This window comes from Varanus komodoensis, unplaced genomic scaffold (genome assembly GCF_004798865.1).
Source record: "Varanus komodoensis strain SLA01 unplaced genomic scaffold, ASM479886v1 scaffold1, whole genome shotgun sequence".
NCBI classification, from domain to species: Eukaryota; Metazoa; Chordata; class Lepidosauria; order Squamata; family Varanidae; genus Varanus; species Varanus komodoensis.
The window spans coordinates 103,323,761-103,340,993 of NW_025335268.1; the positions used below are offsets into that span (position 1 = coordinate 103,323,761).

The 17,233-nt window shown below is 37.5% G+C and overlaps 1 protein-coding gene across 6 annotated transcripts in view; it reads left to right on the plus strand.

Annotated features, from left to right (window-relative positions):
- The window catches only part of VTI1A (vesicle transport through interaction with t-SNAREs 1A), a 324,632-nt gene that overhangs the window by 263,597 nt on the left and 43,802 nt on the right, over positions 1-17,233 (plus strand). The window contains exon 8 of one of the 6 annotated variants that reach the window (XM_044438825.1): positions 9,032-14,334. The exons of the other annotated variants lie outside the window; for them this stretch is intronic. Coding sequence (XP_044294760.1) covers positions 9,032-9,080 — 49 coding nt within the window. The 3' untranslated portion in view covers positions 9,081-14,334. Of the gene's footprint in view, positions 1-9,031; positions 14,335-17,233 lie in introns of those variants that run through there. 6 annotated transcript variants of the gene reach the window in all.

Consider the following 17,233-nt stretch of genomic DNA (forward strand, 5'->3'; position numbering starts at 1 on the left):
AATTTTGCATTGCTGATACAAACTGAAATCTGTTGCTCCATTCTTACTGACCAGGAGAAAAGTTATAAAAATCTAGTTTTCAGAATTAAGCTGAGGGCTTTTCTAAACTGGTCCATATTCCACAATGACAACTCTTGAATATGCTTACAGCCTGCATTGATGTGTCTGAGAGATGCTGATTTTATTCCACTGAAGCATTCCAAACTAAGCTTAGACTTGAACTTCGGGAAGCAGAGTAATAAAATAATCTCAGAAGGAGTAGTTTACTCCCTACAGTGTCTTTCCTTGCTTAGATCAAAATATCAGTAGCAGGAAAAATCCTGCTCATCCCACAAATACACTAGACAAGTAAAAAAAAAAAAAAAAAAAAAAAAAAAGCCAACGACAGGTTCAAATATGCTTGAATTTCTATGAATACAACCTGCAAATTCTACAGTGGGCTGGATTTTTCTCTGAGGAAATTCAGTGAACTTCTGGGCCATTTTTAACCTTCCAGAGTTGTATACAATTTATTCATACAAAAATGCAAAAAGAAGAAAAGTAGCATGACCAAAATGTGCATTTCCTCCATGCATTGAACATGAAAACATAGATTTGAGTAGTTTTCTTTTTTTCTTCTTTTTCACTTTTCCAGAGGTTTGTTAAATACACATTGGTAGCAATGTGTGTTAATTAATGCAGATTTGTGAACGTACTCATTTAGCACTCATACAATTAGTCCAAGTGGAACAAAATTCTGTTAACAAGTGGACCACAGGACAAAGGCATCCACTGATCCATGAAGCATAGAATAGATCTAACAAAATCTGTACATCCCTATCCCATATGTGTATGTACAGACACATGCACATGCAGTTTCTGCTGCCCAAAAGTCATGTGCACCACCCACAAGTTTATTTTTCCCCTTTTCATTGGTGGTCCTGGAGCCACAGTGACTACAAGACAGTTTTTTTATTCCTTCTTCCCTTTGTATTTTCATCTTTTCCATTGTGTTGGCCAGTGGTGTAAATGTGGTAATTATGAGTTATGCAGTATACAAGGACTTTTTCAATTATTGCCATGAGAAGTGACTTTCTCACCCACTGAATTAAAGCAGCCATTGTGTGCTGATGTTTTTAATCTGACTTATTAATCTCCCTCTTAAGAAGGGGCTGGCTATGTGGGTTCAAGGAGATAATGATTTAGGACTGAAAACTTAAATGGAAGAGGTATATCTTGATGTTTGTACTCAGTCTCATGAGGGGAGTCACTACCAGGTGAAGACTGCTGTGCTTTCTTTCCCCTAGAAACTCTAATCTGACTTGAGTGTCTGCTTTATTTAAATGCTATGGGTGCATAGGAAATGTTTTTAGACTTGAGATATTAGTATCCAAGATCTTGTTTTCAGTGTGTCTATATATACATGCTTACAGTATAAAGATTCAGTCAGACTTTCAGCACTTTAACTAGAGTTGCAGGCATATTGCTTTAAATGTTAGACAGCCCTGCATTTTTGAAGGTTTTTTTTTCAAATATATTGATTCTTATTTTTGTACACAACTTTCCTACATGTGTTTTTCTCTAGAGGAGTTGCCTGAGAGAGGTAAAAATCAAATGAATTGTATTTTAGAAGACTCCCAATATTACCATAAAGTCACTGACTTGGTAAGCTATTCCATAGGAGCTTACACTTTAGAGTTTCCCGAGTGTACTATTCTTATAAAAACAAGTATGTTATACAAATTTTTTTCTAGACTTTAAATCTTCCAGAGCGACCACTGCCAAACATGTATCTTGATCAGAAGATTTTTTTTTCCAGTTTTTCCATTGGTTTAATTGAAAAGTGTCATGTAGTATTTTAAGATCAGCTATATAGCACCCTCCCAAGTTTGCATGCCTGTCAGCAAGATGTCATCCTCTAAGTGTGAGTGAATGGCTCCATTTCCTCTTTCAATTTCCACTTACCATGCAAAAATAGCACCATGCACTTTCAGAATAGATACGTGTTTAAAACTATATGAATTCTGATCCAGTAAAATCTATCATGTTTATTTATGTTAAATGTTAATTTTAAGGGTATCTTTAAAATAACAAGGGATAATCTGATTGTATGTATATATGTATATAAGTATATAATGCATTGAGTGCATTGAGTATAATGCATAGGAGTACAATTTTATATTTAGAAGTTTCCAATGCTTAAATTGACCTCTACAGCCAGTGTGAAATGCAACAGCTTTTAAGCATCCATGTATCAGCTGTATCTTGCAAGCTTATATCTCTCAGGTTTAGGGTTTAAGCATTTTCCTGTCTGCTTTTTTGCAAATTGTTTGTTTGGTGTAGTTTTCATTTCAGCTGCTTCAGTAATATGCAGTCTATATATTTGCCCCCAGGAAAGCTTTTCTCACCTTCTCAGCTACAATGGTCATCCTATTGAAAAAAAAGTTTTTTGTTTTAATTATTTAAGTTCTTTAATACCCTAGCCTTGAACCCTAACCCTAAACCTAAAATTCCTACAGTATCATCTAATAACAAAATTTAGAACAATTACTAGTTAAAATGATCAGCAATAAAATAAATCATTTGAACTTCTTCTTCATGGTCTCGTTGGGTATTGCTGCACAGCACAAGACCTGGATTGGACAGAAACTTCTACAGCTAAACATCATGGAGTTGCTACATTGTTAAGGGAAAAAAGTGTTAATATTCAGAGCAAGCCCATGGAAGCAGGGAAAGGATATGTGTGTATTATTTACTGATAATGCATGAAGAGAGTTTCCTATGCTTTCACTATGATGTTACAAAAAGTGAGAAAAGACAGTTACCTTTGTTCAAGGTAACACATGAATCATCTCTTAAGTTTTCATAGTCCCTGATTTAGTTTGGAATGATCCAGTAAGTTAACTAGGAAACTTATGATTCACAACGGGGGATTAAGGAGAGGTTAAAGATGTCATGAAAGTCACTCTTGTTTAGCTTTCTCACCACTTCTTTGTGGTTCTGGTGGTGGTAAAAGAATTCACACACCCTACTGCTGGATGCCAGCTTCTATCCTTTCGTTTTCCTTTTTTTAACCCCAGAGATGGTTGGACAGGAATCATGTTGTTATTCTGATTTGACTTCTCTTATCATCATGAAGTCAAATCTCATATAGCTAGAGATATGAGATATATGGCACCATAAAACCAGCTTAGAACGAGAGAGAATTGGGCAGAATGAGCACTGCCCTTATCTTAAGTTAATGCTATGATGATACGGCAGACCAGAGAGATTGAGCAATGTGATGTTTGAAGCCAAACTGGCATTCTGGCCATATTCTGGCATCCTTTGAATTAAAACATATGGCAAGTGAACTTTGTATAGAAGTACTGAATAGAGGCAGTGTACTGTAGTGTAGGATAGTGGTTAAGAGTTCTGGAGTGTGACTGGGGAAATCTAGGTCTAGTTCCCTTCAAGCCATGAAACTCACTGGGACTTTGAGCCAGTCACTGCATCTAAGCCTAACCTACATCAATGGATTGCTAGTGTAAGGGTAAGAGAGGGGAATCCACCTTGGGTTCCTTGTAATCCACCCTGGGTTTCTTGCATGAGGAAGAAGGGCAAGAATAAATGCAATGTGGTGGTGGTGAAGATGATGATAACAGTTTCCCTCATTCCCCCTGTCTATTATATGTGATGTGCCTTTAAAAAAACACAGGCAGTTTAGAGAACTTACTATTCGAGAACAGAATGTAGCCTCTAAAACCAGTCTGAATGAAACTCTGTGAAAAAAATGATTTTGCTGTAAGGTATTTTTATGACTAACTTTTTCGGGAGCAACCAAGAGGGTTTAAATCAGCAAAATGCTGAACTGAAGGATAAAACATAGAGGTAAACTAGGAAATAAGTGATGTTTGAAACATTGTAATTATTTCCATAATAATTTCAGCTGCATGTTACTTTTCTTTAAACTTAAGGCACAGTTTTGAAGTATAACTCAGCAGATTTTTTTCTATAATCTGTAAAGTTTAATGAAAGCTAATTGGAGGACAAATTCTAGTCTAATTAAAATGTGACTGTATAAAATGTGAAGGATAAATGAAGGAAAATGTTCTATAGGGCAGAGAATTTCAAACAATTATTATTCTGAATACTCTCAAGTAATGCTTTTGTACATAATGATCATGGACATTGCCAGAAACAGAACAACCTTGAGAAAGTTATTTTAAATTAATGTTTTAGGTCTTTTGTTTCAAAGGTGGATATTTAAATAACAGCTGTATAAGGGTTTTATTTAAAATGAAAAATAAAAAGACAAATCTCATTCTCATCTAAAACATACCATATTCTGTTCACAAGGTGCATTCTATCCATGTTCTCTCATGATCAGCAGATGTGGATGTTTGACTTATGAGTTCTAATGAGATTTCAATACTGAACAAACAATAAAAAATTATGCATTGCATACTTTTATAGGCCTTTGTCTTCCTGGTTAGTGTTATACCCTTTCAACAGCTTTGGTAATGCTATATCCAGCAGGCTTAAAGACAAAGTGAATTTTAGTGGTGGATTGAAATAGTGAAAATTAATTTGATTACTTTTCGCAAATAATGAATTTTAGTAACATAATTATGCAACATAAACATCATCCTTCGGTGTCAGAGATGGGTGCTATTTTTTTCCTGTTGCTATGAATACATTAGTGAATCAGAAAGTTGTGTGTCGAAACAAGATCAGAGTGAAATGGATTAGATTTCCTACATTGCCTATATTCTTCTTGGATCATCTTAAACAAATTATCTCCATCTTAGGGAGAGAGATAAAAGTAAAGAGATACAGCATACCTAGGGAAGATACTTTTCTGTTTCCCTGGGAAAAATAGTTTAAAAAGTAGACTATGTAAGGTATGCTTGATTTTTTACAGAAATCCATTTAGGAATAATTCTTTATTCCCACTGTTACAGCAGTAGGCTTGGAAAATCCAGGTTCTAGTCCTCATTTGGGAAAGTGCTGATTCCCAGCCTAACCTGCCTAACAGGACTGTTGCAAGTAAAAACAGTATCTTTATATGCTCGAGACAGTATAAATTGTTCTACTCACCTTTTATTTTTAAAAGAGGAAGAGCTATTCCACAGGGCTCTAGTTAGGGGGCCACTGATGGGGCATGGGCTCTTGACAGGTAGGCAACCATGACTCCAGTTTTGAAGGTATCATGAAGTTATTTGTCTTTCACAACTGAAAATAAGTCTACTATTCAAACTGAGTGACCAACAACCAGTTTCTTTTCATGTGCAAGAAAAGCTAGTCAATTGATATGAAATCTCAAATTATAGTGTTGAGAGTAAACCACCCATAATTTACTTGAGCAGACAGTTGAAAATTCGTGTTTTGTTTTGTTTCATTTTTGTTACTCCCATGTCCCAGAATATTGACAAATATCAGGGACAGCCAACTAAATGGCAATGATGGCTAAATGTAATGTTGTACTGAGTCCACGTGCGTAACCAATCATGTTTTACTATATATTGTACTAAAATAAGGCATGAAAGGGAAAAGTTTGCTATTAAAGCAAAGTGTGCTTTTTCCATCCACAGTCAGCTTTTCTTCTCCACCTCTTCACCACTGGTACCCCTATGAATAGTGCATAACTTAAATGAGGTCCTAAAAAAGTTTTCTAGTTTACAAGATTAGACAGACATGTAATTCAACCTGCCATGATTGAAGGCAACAGCAAAAGAGTCCGGAAGAGGTGAAATCGTTAATTTTATTTGCATAATTCACTAAAAGTGATACATAATGGATGCCTTCTACATATAATATCTTGCAAAGGTATTTACCATCCTTTGACTTTTTGCACATTTTGTTCCTTAAACCTGGAACTGAAATGGATTGACAGTGTCACCACTTTGTGTACATAAGATATTCAGGACTGTGCATGTCAAGCCTGTAATCCAACTAGTCATGAGGTAGGTAACTAGTGGATCACTTTTGCTCAGGAGTCCTGGGCAGCAGTGGGCTATTCCATTCAGTGTTTGCCCTAATTAGTATTTGCAAGAAGAAGCTTTGGCAGCAGTTGCAGCTCCAAATCTTCTTGGATTAGTCTCTCTCAGCTTTGTACATCTGGATCCTACAGTGTTTGCTCATTCCTCCTGATGGTTCTGCAGTAGCTCTGTCAAGTTGGATGAAGGCCATCATGGAGCAACAACTTTCAAGTCTCACCACAGATTCTCAATCATATTGAAGTCTGGACTTGCACTGGGCCATTCTAAGACACTTGGGTTCTTTTTTTAACCATTCTAGTGTTACTTTGACTCTGTGTTTAGAATGATTGCCCTGTTGAAAGACAAACTTCTGCCACAGTCCCTTGTAGACTGAAACAAGTTTTGATTCTAGAGTTGCACCGTGAATAGCTCCATCCATCTTACCATCAGTCCTGACCAGTCTTCCAGTGAGGAAAATCCTGCTGAGGATAAGCATCCCCAAACTTGATGCTGCTTTCACTGTAGGAATGGTGTTCTCAAGGAAATGAGCATTGGTGGCTTTGCACTGTGCAGCATTTTGCACCAAGAATGAAAAGTCTGATTTTGGTTTCATCAGATCAAAGAACCTTTTTTCACAACTTTGATGTGTCTCCTATATTCCAACAGGCTTTGATGTGTGCTTGTTTCCGCAATGGCTTTCTTATTGACCCTCTTCCATGAAGCCCAGTTTTGTTGAGCATCCAGATGATCATTGTCCCATGGACAGTCCTCTCAACTCAACTGAGTATCTCTTCACCTTCTTCAGAGTTACCATTGGCCTTTTGGTTGATTCTCAGTGTTGAGTATCTTGTGTACTCAAGTGGCAGTAATGCCAATTAAATCCATTTCAGTTCTGCGTTTTAACAGAGTAAAATCTTGAAGAGTGTGATGAATATTTCTGAAAGGTGCTATAACCCTAATCCTTGGTTTAGTCTTCTCTGGGCAGGCCTCTGTGGTCTTAAGCAACATGTTAGCCTTGACCACAAATTTTCTACCTCTTCTTCCCCAGAAGTTCAGAGGATAATTTCTGCTGAGCTAATTGAAATTGAATGAGGTTTCTTTCAAACCAGGACCCCTAGTTTGTAACACAAAATTACGTTTCTTTAAAACTCAGCAGAAGCACTTTCCCTGTTGCATGTGTAGAAGAAAAGGGTGGGGAAAGTTTGTTAGCTTGACACTTTGTTCAGAGTTGTGAAGGTGTGTCCACATGGCACTAACCAGGGATAGATAACCGTTTCTTATTTCAGGGGCCAAATGCAAACCCCAGGGCCCCTGAGGAAAGTCTTTGGCTTGCATTCTATTTGTGAGCAGGGCCAAATATAGTTCTTACCTATTTTGTACCTACTCAGAAGTAAACAGGGCAAGCCCTGCTTGTCCATTCAAAAGTAAGCAGGACAAGCCTCAGAAGTAACGAGTCATCACCCAGCTTCCACCCGAGTTCCTACAGGCTCTCCAGCACAGAAAAACACTTGCCTCCAATCAGCTTCAATCTGCTTTTCTTAGTAGGACCATGAGAAGAAGCTGATGGGCAAAATGGCCATGGCCAAAGGTTCCCCATGCCTTCACTAAGCCAATCCTTAGTGTTATGCATGAACACTGGCATAAATGTGTAATAACAAAAAGACCTGATAGATTTATGATCTAGAAAGCATTCACATATTTGAAGAGTTGGAGGTATAAGAGAAAGACCTGCTTGAATATTTAAGGGATGATTACCCTTTGGTAAGTGAAACATGCATATATTTCCCGGGGACTGTATGTGTTCTCTTAGATGGCTTTGGGGTTCTTCAGTCTTCTCTGAAAACACAAGTGTTTTCTTAGCTACATGTGTAGCAAAGCAACATCATATTGAGACTCTGAGGCCGCATCTCAACAATAATATGTCCAGGAAAAGTATGTATGAGCTCTATTCACCATGGAACAAGTTGTGGCTTCAATACTCAGTAAATCCAAATGTTCAGTGGCTAATAAAATGTTAGTGATTACCTGCTAGTTCCTTTATGTCTTGGGACATATTCCAGTGAGTAAAGACATGTCCTTAGTTTTTCCAGCTGAATTCTAAAACTCTTACAGATGGTTCACGTGATCCTGCCTCTCTACATGTGAAAGAACAAGTGGGGGGCATTGCAGGTCCATAGTCTCTAGACCCGTTCCCTACCATTGATGCACCCAGTGGCACTGTTGACACAACCAGCTGCAATGACCCCCTTGAACTCCACATGTTCACAGCACTTTGGAAGGGAGCTATGCACATAGGATCCCTCCTGACAGGTGTGTGTGTGTGCATGCATTGGTCAGGAAGGGGGCTGCTGGGCACATGAGTGGCAGGGGCACGGCTAGCCCCATACAGTCTCATGCTGTAAAATTTGGTTCATTCCTGGTTCTGCTTTTGACAGGAAGTAAAAACTGTCCTATACTTTCATGCTGTTCAAGTGTACATTCCAACTGTATTTAATTTTAATGCCCCTTGCCATTATAAATGTATGAGTTTTATGTGAAGTGTTAATGTTTTACTGCTCTGAGTGCCTGCAAAGCAGATGGTGTGATTTTATAAATTTAATAAATAAATCTGTGGAAGAAATCAAGTGAAACCCCTTTCCTTGTATCTCTTTTTAATATCTGAACACTTAGAGGTTTTATTATAAGTATATAGATATAGATTAACAGACATGTGTTAGCTAGTGTAATATTTAATCGTGTAATACATAATATTGTAGGCAGCAGGAGTGGTTCTATCAAGAATGCTATTCTGTATACAAAGAAGCTAGCAACTAGCACACAAATTGTGCCCATTGTACAGCAGCAAAGCAGGTACCTGATTCTGGTATAATTGTCAAACTTTCATTATCTCTAAAGCAATAGATGTCTTGTGGATTTTAAACCTATCATGTAATCAGCTTTTCTGTTTAACCAAATACCTTGTTATCAGACCTTTGATTAAAGTTTCTAGCTTTAGGAACGTACCAAGATGTTTTGTTTTAATGTATTTTTAACCATGGATGCAGGAAATGTGGTCTGGGTACAGAAATCTATTTTGCTATTCTGTTTATCAGCCATCCACTGACTGACCCATGTAGCTGCACCTGTGACCAGTCTTTGTAGCAATCTGTGAAGAAGAAGAAAAAGAAAATGCAAAAGTAATCAGCCCATTTTTGCCTTTCATTTATCTCTGTCATCTGGGAACCTGATCCTGATAGTATCAGAAGCAATGAAAGTTACATCCTGACATTATTTTCAGTTTTTTTGTCTAGACAGTAAAGAACAACCACTTGTATCTCGGAACACAAATATGAGGGAGAAGGAGGGGGAAGATTCTAGGCTGGAGGCCAGAGGGGAGCGGGGGTAGTAAGCTGTCTATATTTTCTAAGAAAGAAGAAGTTAAAAACCACCACCTACTCATCAGGTGGTTGGAGACTGAGGTTGTAAAAATGTGCTGCAGGCAGAAGTTCTGAAAATCCCAGAAAGTGTTGAAAACATCTCTAAACAAGGTATTTTTCTCCTGCACCTTTCTTGCTAAAGGTCCCAATTGCTGCCAAGAAAACTAGTGAGAATGTTAGCTGCCAAATAAAAAATTTATGACAGTGTTTGGCAAAGGACTGTATTGCTGCTTGTTTTATACATTTCCACAAGGCTATTGAAGGGCTTTCTTTCTTTCTTTCTGAACACATGCACTTCACTGATCATTCTGTTCTCTAATAATAAAAAGTAAGGCCAAAGTAGAATTAAATATTCTAACTTTTATTATTTTATAACCATCTATAGTTATTCACTATGGTAATTTCCATTTATCTCTGTAATTAATATTATATATACACACACCCCGACAGACATTGTTGTAGGGTGAGTCAGGTCTTGTAGTAAAAATACATGAAATCATCAATTAAAAATGTATTGCTTTAGCATTTCTGCTTGTTATTCATTCATGTCTGGGTCAATAAACTGCCTGTTGGAAAACATAAAGAGGCTTATTCACAACAACTTGTGCATGGCATTTATAGTTGAAAAACAGGAGAAATAATAGGCTAGAATTGTGTGGTTCACCAATATCTGTTAAATGTTTTAGCTGTGTCATTAAATTAATGGTGTGGAAGGGGAAGAAATTTCAGTGTGTATTGAGTGGGGAGAGGGAATATATTTACTACAAAGTTAACACATTGACAGCAGTAATTAAGTTGGCTGATGGTTAAGTTAACACCCATTTAGAAGTTACTGTGCCTGTCTGAAGGTATGAAATTATCTCCTTCTGTCTCTACTGAACAGCCATCAGGTTAGGGTTTCAGCTGATAATTAGTTCTGTTTAGCATAGATATCATCATTTTTGTACTAAAGCAGATTTCACAAGAATTACTCAAGCCCTGGGCTTTAGAAGAGCACTGGAGCCAATCAGTGGTTTTCCATTTGGGGTGCCCTATAGGATGAAGAATAATTTTTCATAAATATGCAGCAAATGCTTATCCCCTTTTATAGAGGAAAGAAAAGATGTAGTCTGCTCCCAAGCAGAAGGACTCTGGTTGCAAGAAAACCTCAGCTCTTCATTGTGAAACATTAAGAAGCCCTCTTACAGCATAGCACATAGTACATATTTCCCTTCCAGACTAATCAGGATTTGACCCATCATAAATTTGGCCAAGCACTATATACTGAAGCTCCTCAGAGTATTCATAAGAGGAATCCACTCCCATGACAGGAACTGTTTTTGCAGGGGCAGGGGTTGGGATTCCTGGGAATGCTGCATTGGATCAACTCCTACTTTGGGAAGGTCAGGAGAGAGAAATACTGTCGCCATTATGATTATTCAGAAATCATTTGAGTAGTTCATTGCTACTTGCCAAGTGACCACATTTGTTTATCATGTTGAAGTTGTATGTGAAGGCCACCAATAAAATTTCTATCTGGCAAAATTCCACATGCAGACTATAATGTTTGTAAGTCTCCCTTACTGTATGCATCAGTATAACCATGTGGAGAAGCTCTATGATATAGCACTCCATTCTGTCATGCCTTTGTTTATAAAATACTGGGCACTATCCAATGTGTTTGTTAGGCAGTAGCGTCATAGACATCTATAGTGTTCTGAACAGGACAGTCAGATCTCAAAACACAAGTCTTGTTGCATAACAGAAATTTTAAAAAAAATATTAGGTTAAATACTACATGGTTTAAGAACAGATTGCCAATGAGAGGATCATTGCATACAACATTCAGATAATTCATAGATATTTCCCTTTAATTCATTCCCTTTAATTCATAGATATTTCCCTTTATCAGGCAACTACCACAAGCAAATGAGTATCCTTCTAAGAAATTAAGTAATAATTAGTTTGCCAGGATGGGTGATTTCTGTTATGCATTCTTGTAAAGGACCCATGCATTTTTATTCTTAAGATGCTACCTTAATGTACTGGAAAATGGACATGCAGGAATTTATTTCCTATTCAGTGGTGCTCATGGAAACATTTAGCAGTATGTACTCATCCTCGTCTACATATTTGATCATTCTCTTTGTCTTAGTTCTTTCACATTTGGTTGTAGGAATTATGTCTGTTGTATCTCAGGGTCTGTGGGAGGTTGCTTTTTTAAACAGGTAATACACAGCTGAACTAAAGAAAATAGACTGAATCCTTGTTTTCATAATAATGTATATTTTAAAGTTGAACATAAAAATATTATTTGTGGTGGGCAAACATTTGGATCTGACATTACAGATACTTAAAAGGTAGTTCTCCTAAACTATAATCCAGATGACCTGTTTATTTAGGACAATTGTGTGCACAACTTTAAAATGAACACCAATTGCCTAAAAGCTGCAGCAGTTGAAACTGCAATTAAAGCTCTTGGTTCTCAAAGGCATTTGCATGAGTCTTTTTGGACTGTGGCCTTGGGCTCAAATCTAGAATTTAGTTTAGCTTTTTATATCCTGTTTTTCTATAACAGGCCATGCCCAACTTACAACAAACATCATAGCAGACCATACTTAAGTTACCATAAAAATCAAATGAATATGAAGATATAGCATTACATTTGCAAACAGCTACAAAATGCATTAACAAATGCAACCAAAATGTCAACAATTCAAGAGAAAAAGCCAGTTACACCAGTGGCAGCTTATTGCACTGTATCACAAGGGTCTTGATAGACTCTCCTGGGGATACAGAGCTACTATTGAAAGAGTTTCTTGAAAGCCCAAGTGGTCCTACAGTCCTTTTCATCATCACCTTATGTTTTTTCTTATTTAGAGATCTTTAATTAACCACAATGGATAATAATAGTAGCAAAATTTATCCTTTGCTATTGGTCAACTCACCACAAGTTAACTTTTCTGCTCTATTTATATCAAATAGGCTGGATATCTTTGTTTCCAGAATATGTCTGCGTAGGTTCATACAGCTGGCCCAACTACGCTTGAGGGTTGTTTGGAAATCTCATAACCCACATTGATGTGTGATCCAAATGTGTTGAATCATTGACAGGCTAGAAAGCACCTAGGTGTACATTGTTATGCATTGAGGAAATAAGAAGTATGCCGGAGAGAGTAAGAACTTAGTTTGTGTAGTTCTCACAAACAGGAGATGAAGTAAGAAACCTGTATTTCAGACTGCAGGTTGAGGCTCACATAGTTGAATATTCCTGCATGCAAAACAGAAACAAAAAGCCCTTCACTAAGAAATCTTTCTGGGCATACTTTACCTGCTCAATCCATTCACTGTAAGAATGTGAGAATAAGCCTTAGTCATACAATGCAGTTTGCCTGCCAGTATGCATTGTTTGTAAACATCTTGAAAGAAGTGAATAGACTTATATCTCACCCTGAAAAGTGATCTAGAAAATTTTTTAAATACATAAAATTATTTCCATTCTGTCTCTCTAACTGGGATGTGAACAAAGTACAGCCAATAAAAGGAGTGTTGTAAAGTATAAAGACAGTACTACTGAAGTGAGGATGAAAAGCCAAAGCTGCAAGCCCAAGTAGGCGCTGCTGAAAACAATGCTGCTTCTGAATAATCATGCCTAAGATTGCAATGCAAGGGTGAACTCCTAAGGGTGCCTTCAAACTTCCAAACTAGGAGGGCTATGAATATCCGTTTGAGCATGGGAGCAGTTTGGAGGCAAGAATTGACTCTGCACTCCCTTCATCCTGAAAAAAAACATTTAAATAACCTATTTCGGCCATCCACATATTTTCTGACTCCTTGCAAGAAGGAGGGATTCAGGCATCACTTGGATTTGACAGAAGCTGGCGGATAGTGCCTCACCCCTCCCCTAAACCCAGAACCACCTGCCTCCCAGATCCTGTTCCAAAGACGAACATCTTCAGAGACTTAGCTGGCTTACGAAACACTGCACTGGCTGAGAGAGTGCAGGAGGAGGCTTCCAAAGGCAGAGTCCCCACTGAGACTTCCGAAGGCTTTTCCAAGGACACAGCAAGAGCTCCATCATTTTCTGTGGCCAACACCTACCAGCCATAGGATTGTGCCCTAAGTCTCTTAATGTTTCTGCCAAACTAAAGTAAACCTTTTTTTCTTTCAAATTTTCCTTGTGTTGATCTTGCTTGGCAAAGTCTGTTAAGCTAGTAGATATATGGAGCAACAGAACGGGGATTTTACAAGGTGATGCAGAACAGAAGAAAAGCTTGAAAACTGGTTAAAACCAGAGAAACTCTTCAGAAAGATGTATGGCAACAAACACAGTTCTAATGATCACTTGCTTTTTCCCCAAATGGTATATTTAGGCTGTGATTACAGGAGTTAATATCACCAGCAAAATAATACTGGCAGTACTTAGAATCTCTTAGGAACAGAACCAGTGGTATTTTCATTCTTGTGCATGCTGACCTTGGGTCACTGAATCACAGGGCATTGTAAATAACAGCTGGAGGTGGGAGCAGATCATGAAAATACTCTTGAATGTATCCAGTATTTTCAAGTACATATGGCATTTCTGATACCCTTTGTTACTTATACAAAGATTTTACAATTCATTTTAGTTTTACAGGAAGCGTCACACATACATCCCATTGCATGCATGAAGTTACTCACAAAAGTGGATAAGTTATTTGGGGTACAAAGGAATGGCATGTTTCCACTTTAGCAATCTAGTAATTCACTTTGCATTGAAACATTATTTGTTAATAAGTCAATGAGTTGCTCTTGAAACCTGAGAATTTTTTACAAGAACAGTTTATTCAAATTTCTGAACTGCGTCTTCCTATCTAAAAATTACTGAGCAGATTATCTGCTCGGCTTGGGTCCGGGTTACCTAAAGGAGCACTTACGTCCATATGTACCTGCTCACCCCTTGAGATCAGCAGGAGAGGCCCTTCTCCGGGAGCCCTCTGTGAAGGATATTAGGAGGGTAAGTACTCGGAGGAGGGCCTTCTCTGTGGTGGCGCCCAATCTATGGAATGCGCTCCCCAGAGAGGTCCGCCTGGCACCGTCGTTATTTGTTTTTCAGTGCCAGGCGAAGACCTTTTTATTTAAACGTCATTTTAATTGCTAATATTATTTATTTATTTTACATCTTTGGCCAGGACATCTCCAATTATATTGTTTTTATATTGTTATTATTTATTTATTGTTGTGAGCCACCCTGAGGCTTCGGTGAATGGGGTGGCATAGAAGCTTTCTAAATAAATAAATAAATTTTATTCATCTCCTGACAAACCAAGTTACTGTACTGAATAGAGACCACAAGTACTTCTTGCAAACACATCGAAAAAATAAGCCATAACATTTTCCCCAAATTCACGGCTCTTATCTCAGTGCTCCTCAGAAAGAGGATGTGTGTAGTTCAGAAGCAGCCTTGTACTCCTGTATTCCAACTTCCCATTCTGTGGCTTCTCCCAATATACAGAATGCTATCCTTTTTATTAAGGCATGATATTGAATGTATAGCAAAACTTCAAATATGTCTGCTTTCCTAATAGTGGAGGTTTTTTTTTTACTCCGTGGAAAAAAATGCTTTAATAGTAGCAAGTATCCCCTGTCAGCTAATTCTCTATCAGGTAAACCATTTGTGAATACATCGATCTTTTTTATTTATTTATTTTTTCCAATTCCATCTCTGCTATTCCCAGGATTTCTCTGAATCAGTTGGGCAAAAAATGATTTTTGTTTGTTCTATTGGCCTGCTGCAAAATTAGCTTATGAACTGTTTTTAGAGAAAGCCTCAAAGCACACAGCGCAGGTTGTAAAAAAAAGAAAGAAAGAAGAAGCAGCAGCCTATAGCAGTCAAAATTGTTGTCTGAAATGTCTTCAGACTAGAAGGCTGAATTTATTGCACAAAACAAGTCTTAGCGATGTGGAGGTGTGCAGTCCTGCTCATTATCCCTGGAAAAACGAGGAACCAAAAAGCACAGTAAAAAAAATTAAATTTTAATAATGCTAGTGATATTTTCTAAATCCTTCTTGACAGAAAGATTCTCATTATTTTTATCTGTCTCAGAGTAGGCTCCTTTAATGCCATCTTCACAAATGGCCTTAGCCATGATTGTTTTCTTTTCTTCATAGCATACAGGGGAGGTGGTGGAGGATGAATATATACAATACATACTAAAATGCTTTCCTATCACTCAAACTCTCATAAAGTACTAACATTTTGGATAGCAAATTTTCAGAAACAGTTGCTGCATGTTCCTTGGGGCGGGGGGGGGGTATTTATTTATTTTGTTCAAAAGTGGTCGACACAGTTGAGACTATTGTATAGAACTTCCTACAGAAAAAATATATCCATCCAAACATAGAAAGAAACCCTGTTGAAAATTAGTATCCAGGCTCTAATCTAACTGATATGAAACCACAGATTTACTGAAATCACAGTTAAAGTGAAAGTTGCTTGGCTTTGTATCAGATCAGTTGCAGTTATGCTTTTAGATGAAGACTGTCATTTTGGCTTAGTTCAGGCTTCTCAGAAAGTGTTCCTGTTGTTTCTGTAAAATTTGTGGAATGTAAATGAAACTAGTTAGCACATTAGCTAATGCACCATCATGTTTCTTCTTGCTCACTATTTCTGCACACATTACTACTAGTGAAATTTAGATGAATGTTTTTTTCCTCATTTGTTCAGAAAAACATGTGCCTACACATCCCAGAACCAATACTTTTTGGCAGCTGACTAAAAATAGACAAATAAAGAAAAATTGAGCCATCATCCTCATCCATATTATCATTAGCAAATTGTTGACTGTGTGATCTTTTGAGCTCCTGTGTATATTCTGCTTGACAATTCACTATGGGGGTTTACTTGAGGGTTAGTATATACGTTTTAAATAAGATGCATGTGATTCTGATTATTTATACTCACCTACAATAGCTTTGTATTCTAAACTCCTCAATAGTCATCCTTGTATCTCAGGGATATAGGAACAAGTTTTGTTGGTTTCAAAAGGTCTGTGAAATGTAGTTAGTTTACAAAGTTTGTTCTGATACTGGAAAACAGTGAACATTAGTGAACATAGCTAAATTAAAAGAGTAGGTGTTTATTGCAATATTGCAAAATGGCTTGTCCTTTTTAGCCAGGAACAATAGTGCACAAATTATCATCTATGGATCCAGGAGATTTATTGGATACTGGTCCTGTAAGCAACAGGTTGCATTTAGGACCTGCATTTGACTTTTACATTTCCAAACAGTATTACAATGATTGTTTGGTCTTGGTTAGCCATTTTGTGGGAAAACCTGTGCATGTGAACAACGGAGTTGCAAATAGGACAATAGGCCAGTACAGTGATACCTTGGCTCATGAAATTCATCTGTTCCACGACTCTGGTTGTGATCCGAATTGGTTGTGATCCAAGTCAAATTTCCCCACAAGATTCAATGTAAATAAGGTTAATCCATTCTGGCCCCTCCAAATGTGGTTGCGAGCCAATTTTTGGTCGTGATCCAAGTCAAATTTCTCCATAAGGTTCAATGTAAATAAGGTTAATCCGTTCTGTAACTATTTTTTTTAATCAGAAAAATTTGAAACAAAGTGACATAGAACAACAAAGTAACAAAGTACAGTACAGTGGAGAACACTGACCTAGGTGGGCCAGCAGGTTATTGTTTTGAGGGAGAGTCCCCCTCAATAAGTACATTGGGGAAATCTCTTTCAGGGATTTCCTCTCTTCTTGGTCTCTTAGCTGCAGGGTCAATTTGGTGAAAAATCTGTCTATAGTCACTTGTTTTTTCCTGCGCTGCATAACCCTCCGGAAATGAGAGACCACATTATTATTAAACAGATTCAACACTCTGTTTGTTACAGTTATGTTGGGGTGG